General features: G+C 38.0%; 1 protein-coding gene across 1 annotated transcript in view; it reads right to left on the bottom strand.

Annotated features, from left to right (window-relative positions):
• Window positions 1-1,064: 1,064 nt before the first annotated feature.
• Window positions 1,065-7,862, bottom strand: part of plekha8 (pleckstrin homology domain containing, family A (phosphoinositide binding specific) member 8) — an 11,201-nt gene continuing 4,403 nt past the window's right edge. The window contains exons 4-13 of the mRNA XM_015026708.1: window positions 7,422-7,543; window positions 7,028-7,186; window positions 6,862-6,902; window positions 6,496-6,614; window positions 5,794-6,124; window positions 5,101-5,186; window positions 4,064-4,122; window positions 3,562-3,763; window positions 3,382-3,443; window positions 1,065-2,327 (exon numbers count right to left, since the gene is read on the bottom strand). Of these exons, the coding sequence (XP_014882194.1) occupies window positions 2,130-2,327; window positions 3,382-3,443; window positions 3,562-3,763; window positions 4,064-4,122; window positions 5,101-5,186; window positions 5,794-6,124; window positions 6,496-6,614; window positions 6,862-6,902; window positions 7,028-7,186; window positions 7,422-7,543 (1,379 nt within the window). The 3' untranslated portion in view covers window positions 1,065-2,129. The remainder of the gene's footprint in view (window positions 2,328-3,381; window positions 3,444-3,561; window positions 3,764-4,063; window positions 4,123-5,100; window positions 5,187-5,793; window positions 6,125-6,495; window positions 6,615-6,861; window positions 6,903-7,027; window positions 7,187-7,421; window positions 7,544-7,862) is intronic.

Raw genomic sequence — 7,862 nt, 5'->3', positions numbered from 1 at the left:
ATATATATATATATATATTATTTTAATTCCCATATTTAATTTGGAATTATAAGAAAACTTACTTCTCAACTAAACATGCCTAGAGAAATAATTAAAATGTTTTAAATAACTGGAACTGCGATTAACAAGGCCGGTTAAGGAACCAAATGTACCTTTATCTTTACCCCCAATGAACAGTGAGGAAGAAGCCAAGAAAGGTAGTTAGCATGTTAGCATGTTAGCACGTGAGTTTCTACCAGAGATTCAAAATACATGCCAAATGGTTGGTTGTTTCTTTCCTACCATAAAAAAAACAACAAGTGGAGTTCATCCAACAGTACATGTATGTATTGGTTAGATCAATATTTTGAGAGAAACTTAAGGGATCTACAGGACATTCAAAAACCAGAGACCAAAGTGAGCTTTTTGATAATTAACACTCAAAATTGGTCTGGTGTCAAACTCAATGTGTCAGAGCACCTCGAGTTTGCTGTAAAGTTCGGTGGAGGGTCATACATTTCAAATTGAAATTCAAATATACTTTATTGATCCCGAACGGAAATTAAATAATTTCATCCATTAAATCCCTTACATATACTTAGAAGTAGATAAAAAGTTAATCAACTTCTAAGCAGAAGGCTGCTGCAGAATTAAAGCTCCTCAATCATTTATTAGGTAAAATAAAATTCTGAGTCTTATATTTGCTCATGGAAAAATCTTTGAGATTGTATTAGAACAGTACATAACCATGGAGTAATACAAGAGCCCATTATTATTGTGGCAATTATGTGCAACTGAAAAATATGCACAACTTCTACAAAGAAATTGTGAATTTTATAGTATTGGCTTCAGAAACCAACCCACCACGCCATCTTCTGTTTTACCATGACTCAACCTGAGGCAAACCTTAAAGCCAGCGTCACACGACACTCCTATCATTAGTCAGCAATTGAACAAATGCACGAGAACTGACATCACAAAGTAATGCACGCGTCTGAAATGAGGTGAGAAAAAAGAAAAATTGAATTACTGCTAAATTTCAGTAGACACAAAACCAAAAAAACAAACAAACAAACAAAAAATGGTCACTTTAGTAACTGTCTTAATTTATTTGGCAAAATTCAAGCATTTGGCTCATCTTCAGTCCAAAATGGCACCGGTGTTGCTTTAATATATCAAACATGCCCTCATTAAACATGCGCCATGGATCCAGTATTCATCCAGAGGATGTACACAGTTCAGAGACACGTCAAATTGGATTTATTACACCATGAACACGTCAGATGCACTGAATGAATAGGCTTGTTTCAGCATAAACAGAAGTTATCTCACTAACATTTCATTCTTGTGTTTCGTCAATGAATAGGCAGCAGAGGTTTATGCTTCTCCTTTTTGGTCCCTTTAAGCTCTTAACACTGTGGCTCAAAATGAGATGTAAAACAAAACTAATGCATCATAAAATTGTTGTTCTAGGGAAATAATTTAATTAATACAATTATACAAAATATGTTCACAGCCAGTGTAAGAAACAGAGAAAAAAAAAAGAGTCAGTCCTGCAAAGTACTATCAAATACTGGAGACTTATAATGGGTGATGTGACACTATGACTGTTTATTTTGCCACAAGTGCTTTGTGCTATTACATGGCATCTCTCCACTTCATGAAGCCAAATAAAACTTTTGTGACATTAAAGGGTAGTAAAAGACAACTTCCAGGGACGTTTTTGAAAAAACATGAAATAAATAAATACAGTGGAGTTTATACACCTTAAAATCCGGCTAATGGTGAAATGCCACAACACAAAAAAATAGAAAAATAAAAAATCAGGAACAAATGGCACCTTGTACAAATATGGCTGGAGTCTGTGTAACTGAAAGCCTTTCTTTCAGCGTCACTGGTGTCTTAAAACAGACCAGGAGTATCAATTTCTTCAGTTGTTACTTTTTGCTTGTACAAACCCTTTGTCAGCTTAAAATAATCTCTTCAAACTTTACTGCGGTGAACTTTGCAAACCACCGGATGACCTCCGGTTGCCATGACGTACGCCAACGGCACTGTCTGGCACCTTTCCTTTCAAGCAGTCCGTCGCCGCTCTGAACATCAGCGAGGCTCCGTCGCCCCTGGACGTCCGACACTCTGTCCTTCAGGTTTCACACCACCTCATCAGACTCCAGGCTGTATTCTTCATAAAGCTTGTCCAGAATGGCCAGCTGCTTCTCCATGGCCGGGAGGTACACTCCCAGGTCCCTGTGCATGCTGATGGTAAAGTCGCTCCTCTGCTCATCCCCTTCTCTCGACACCAAGGCGGCGGTGAAACTCTGATAGGTCGGGGCGGCTCGTAGAGCCAGCTGTTGAGGAAAAAAAAAAAAAAAAGCGATTAGGTGTCACACTTTAAGATGGGGAACCTTTTTGAAACGGGGTGGAGGGGAGTGTTGCTGATGTGTGCACAGAGTTTCAGTACATTTCACTGCACAAAAAAACTCTTCCAAGTTTGCAGTTCCTTCTAAACAATTTTGCAGGGAGGAAAAGACAGATGGATGGATGGATGGATGGATGGATGGATGGATGGATGGATGGATGGATGGATGGATGGATGGATGGATGGATGGATGGATGGATGGAAAACTAGTTAATGAACAAAAGAATAATAGAGAGATGGATTGATGGACAGATCAATCTTACCAACAAATGGATAAAATTACTGATAATGGAAAGATGGGTGGACAAGAAAGCAGGGTAAAGAGATGAATGGTAGTCAAGGAGTAAACAAAGAGAAGGATGGGCAAATTGACAGATGGATAGACAGTGACGAATGGATGGACAGACACATGGATCTATTTGTGGAAAATGGGTGGATGGACATATGGTCATGTTGTCACAAGATCTACTGACTAGAACCTAGAAAAAGCAGCCAGAATCCACTGTCAGCTAGAGAAAACCTGACGGGCTCCTTTGACTCTGCATGTCTATTTTTGCCTTACCAGGTCTTAATAAATTTCCTCCTTGTTCTTATCTAAACTCTTGTAAAAGTATTTTTTTTTTCTCCATGACAACAAAGAGAAGGATGAAAGACAGATGGATGAAGAGATCCAGACAGAGGACAAAAATGGATGGACTGACAGACGGAAACAAATAATGGGACAGATGGATAATCTTGACAGAGGGACGGACAGCCAAATAAATCATAAAAAAATGAAAGGATAAATGGACGACGGCAAAGCAGATGGGTAGATGATGGACAATGGACAGACATGTAGAACTTTCAGATAATAGGAAAGTAAAAGAAAGAAATATATAAACATTTTCTACTCTCTACTTTCTTAGCGTCGCTGATCCAGAAACCTCAGTCAATACTTGATACTTTTTCAGAGTGGGAACCCTCCGTGTGCAAGAAATACTTACAGCAAAAACACCTCGCACCACCCATCCATGGTGCTGCCTTAGAGTTTTCCCATAAGCATTGTCTAGGAGAAATAATAATAAAATCAAAAATCAAAAATTAAAGAACACCATAAAGCTAACAGCAAACACAGATGCAGTTCTACATATTTGAAGACCTTTGTAGATTTATGCACCACTCACTCAGTGCTGCCTGGATGTCTTTTTCTCCTGCGTTGATCTCCGACAGAAACTCCTTGAGGAACTTGAGGCCTCGTCGGAGCCACAGCAGAGCCTCGGTCGCAGAGTTGCGCACCTGGGCAACGCTCGTCTGCACCTCGTGCAAAACAATGGACTGCAGGGTGGGGAAGCTGTCGGGGTCGGACATCAGCTTCTGCTGAATTTTCTGCAGAGATCAGTGGAAAGGTTATGCTGCCTTTCATCTGAAACCAATGTAGTCTATTCTAATTCAATGATTTAACTTATTAAAAAGTGAAGAAACAGTACATTTATTAAACATTAAAATTATTATTATTTTTTTTTGTTGCCAGATCACACGTTTATTCACTGAATTATACTGTCGCAATATTTAAAAAGCGCATTAAGATCCAATCGACATTTACACCAAAATTTAAAACAGCAAATCTAAACCATGGTAAGTCAGCGTAAAACAATATTTTACATTTAAAACTGAACATAAACTTACCTTTATATTGCCAACAAAATCCATTTTAACAGGTGCAAAAACGGTGGAGCCCAGTTTGTCTGAGAAGAGAGAGTCCAGTATAGCATCACTGTTGCTTCTGAAGTTTCACTTTTATGGTGCACTGAGTTAGCATGAGTTAATCAAAAAGAATAAAACTGATTGCAAGTTTCCAATGAAGGAGGTAGAAGTTTATCATATGACAGACTTAAAAAAAGAAGATAATTCAGACTTTAAAAAAAAAAAAAAAAAAAAAGATAAGATCATTTTTAACTTCAGAAGTTTTAAGATAATTTTTACTACACAGTCTTCTTACTTTTTTCCTCATCTCCAAATAATCAAAGAGCATATAGAGATTGCAGTGAGAACTGAGGTGGCTGCTTGCAATACATAATTACATTCAGACTCAAGTGGAGTTTGATTAATATGATTAAGTTCTCTCTACATTGTGCAAACAAAGATATATTGTTGTGAGTTATGAGGCTCACTCAGCACATGGATTTATTAAGATGATTATTCTTGTGAAGGAATACCATTGTCGTCATCCAGTCTCATATCACTAAATCTAGAAAACAAAAATGAAAAAAAGGATCGGACTCCATAGAGACTTTCCTGTCTTGTTGACCACTTTAAAACATCTGTGCACAGAACTTCTCCCAGTTAATTTGGAGGATGATTCAGAATAAAAGTTGAATTTAAAAGCTTGAATTTGCCTTCTGCTTTGTTGCCGAGCAGAAAGCATATGTATTTATTTGCATACAGACAGATTACTTGCTGTATGCTTCCAAAATTATAATAAACTATCACATGTGGCGACAAATGAAGACATCGTAACTCAAGTTTGATTACAGCCGAAATGAATGAGAGGCATGGAAGCAGAGAATGAATCTGAGACAAGTGGCATGCAGACGTAACAAGAGCAGAATGGGAGAAGAAATATTTTCTTATGAAAGTGACCAAACAAAATGCAGATGGGTATAATGTCAAAAAGGAGCGGGAGGGAGAGCAACATGAGAAGCGACTGTAAGTGACCATCCTACCTAATACGGGCACTATTGCATAGCATGAGTCCAAAAACTCTTGTGAAGGAATACCATTGTCGTCATCCAGTCTCATATCACTAAATCTAGAAAACAAAAATGAAAAAAAAAAAGAGATTCAAAGAGGACAATATATTAAATGCAAGTTTTCCATTTTTATTTACTCAACTCAGGACAGAAAAAGTAAAGAAGGTACAAACATCCACAAAGAAACACGACACGGAATAAAGTCTGGCAAAACCTGAGGACTACTTAGCTTCTTTGGCTACAAATAAACATATTTTGATTTTTGATTTTTTTTTTTAATTGACAGAAGAGATAATAAACACACTAGTACCAGCTCTCTGTTAATCTAGTGATTAACAGAGAGCATAATATGTTACGTATTTTCAGAGAGCAAAAATAAACTAACCCTAAACTCAGAAATGAGAGGAGAGCCTCTCTATCGTGTGATAAAGAGAGACTGCAATAATAAAATACTTAATTATAACTTTATTTATACTATCTAATACTACCTAATTGAAGCATATTAAAAGAAACTATGTGCAGATTAATTAAGTTCAGTAGCTAAATAGCTTATGTTGTTTGGTTCTAATACTTGTGGAACAGGAACGAGAGACGATCCCTCAGTACGCTCATGCTGTACCCTGAGACTCCTGAGAGACGGGACTTTCCTGAGCGACGTTTTCGTACCTGTGACTCATTGTGTTGAAGAAAGTGTCCACCTGCTCTGTGTCCGACTCCGACGACTCGCTCGGGGTCTTGAATTGATCTTGGCTCTCTTCTTGGTCAAAAACGGCTTCCCGCTGGCACTCGAGCGCGACGCTGCTCTTTTCTCCTATTTTGCCGTCGTGCTTTTCGCTCTGGTCCACTTTGCGCAGTTCTTGATCACGTTCCTCTTGATCACATATTTTCTCAGACTCTCCTCCTGATGGCTGGTTGTAGTGCTCAATCTCAGCGGCCTCCTGGGTATTGTGTGCAGCAGGGAGGACTTGCTTGCTATGAACGACTGACGACTCAAAGTCTGCGTCGCACAAAACAGGATACATGCAAATGGGATGTTATTGGAAGAAGTTCATTACTCTTAACATTTTACTGTATTGTGACAACAGTGCATACTTGTAAAGCCAACTGAGATGTGACTCAATTTCACATTTTACCTATAGCTTAGTTATAACAAAGCTTTTCTTGTAAAAGCTTTAACATTTTCCAGGCTAATTCTTAAAATAGCTTGGAAACAAACAAACAAACAAAAGAAGTGCTTCCAATAATTTCCTTCCTCTTATTAACATACAAAGACCCTGTGTGCGAAAAGGAAACATCTGTGGAATGCAAAGAAGATTTTCATATCAGGAAACCTCTGTGGGTGTGAAGTAGATAGGAAACCTGACTGACCTGATGGGGGAGGAGGATGATCTCCTCTGTCTGGCTCATCTGGTCCTTCGGCTCCGGAGTCGAGGCTCTGGTTGCCATGTGAACTTACTCCTCCAGAGGTTTCGGTCAAATCTTTCCACCTAGAATGCACAACAAGATATGGTATTTAGAAAACGTCTGGAAAACTTTTTTTTTTTTTTTTTGCAAAATCATAATCTTAGTTAACAGGAACTAGAAATAAAAATTGCTTGTTAATAAGCAACCTAAACCGTAAAGATCAGATTTAGACTGACTTTTTTTTAATGCTCCAATGTGACTCATTAGACGAAAAAAAAAGAGAGCAAAATTACATAAAAGTAACAAAACAAACAAACAAAAAAAACCTACTTTTCTCCAAGGTTTAGATTTAAATGATTGGCATGTTTAATCTGTTGGGGAAAACAAAGTACAGAGTTTAAAATAACTCCAGGTCTCGAAAACAGGATAGGATTGTTATTATTGTACCAGTATCAGGCTGAACTGGTAAACTGGAGAGTCTAAAAGGGAAACGTACCTTCTGGGGTTTAATCGCCGCGACTGGAGGAGTTCCTGGCGGACTGTGCGTTCCTAAATCTGTCGTAAAAGTACGGTGTGCTATCTGCATGCACTCCTCCAGAGTTTTAAGGAATGTGGTGCATGTCGACTTCACCATGGTTCCAGTGTCTATTCCAGCCTGAAACAACAGACAAGTCAACAACGTTAGCACAAAGCCAGCGGTGATACCGCGGCGCTGTTTGGTGACGCAAAATATACACACATAAGTACTTGTGATAACATGTACTCCTTGTTTCCCTGATAAGTGAGTGAGAGAGCACAGAGGCTCGATTAATTGCAGCTGAAGTGTGCGCTACAGCCGTTTCACACGAACCGACGGCTTCTCTAATTTCATCGGCTCAACCAAACATTACCTCCACTGCTTCTCCCAGCTCATCATTCTCCTTGATTTTGTTGACTTGCTGCAGAAGAAGGTCACAGTACAACCTGAGCTCTGACATCTTTGTTTTTAATGCCTCCGTGTTCTCCTGAAGCTCTGTTGCGGTGCAAAAAGTAGAAGAAAGAAACAGTGTTTCAAAAAGGGAGTTTTCACGTTGGAGTTTCTCAGCGTGTATGAATTCTGTTTACCTGCCACAGTGAAATACAAACAAGAACTCTTCACAATCTGTTATGAGTTAAAGGAATGGTTTTATATATATATATATATATATATATATATATATATATATATATATATATATATATATATATATATATATATTTTTTTTTTTTTTTTTTTTTTTTTTTTTTTTCCAAAAAAAAAAAACCCCCCCAAAACTTTAAAAAGGATCCCAAAAAACCCTTTTTTTTTAGAG

The sequence above is a fragment of the Poecilia latipinna genome, unplaced genomic scaffold (genome assembly GCF_001443285.1).
Source record: "Poecilia latipinna isolate Pla-1442-1.1 unplaced genomic scaffold, P_latipinna-1.0 Scaffold5253, whole genome shotgun sequence".
NCBI lineage: Eukaryota > Metazoa > Chordata > Actinopteri > Cyprinodontiformes > Poeciliidae > Poecilia > Poecilia latipinna.
Note: the sequence above shows the minus strand (reverse complement) of the source record. Positions and strands in the feature narration are given on the sequence as shown.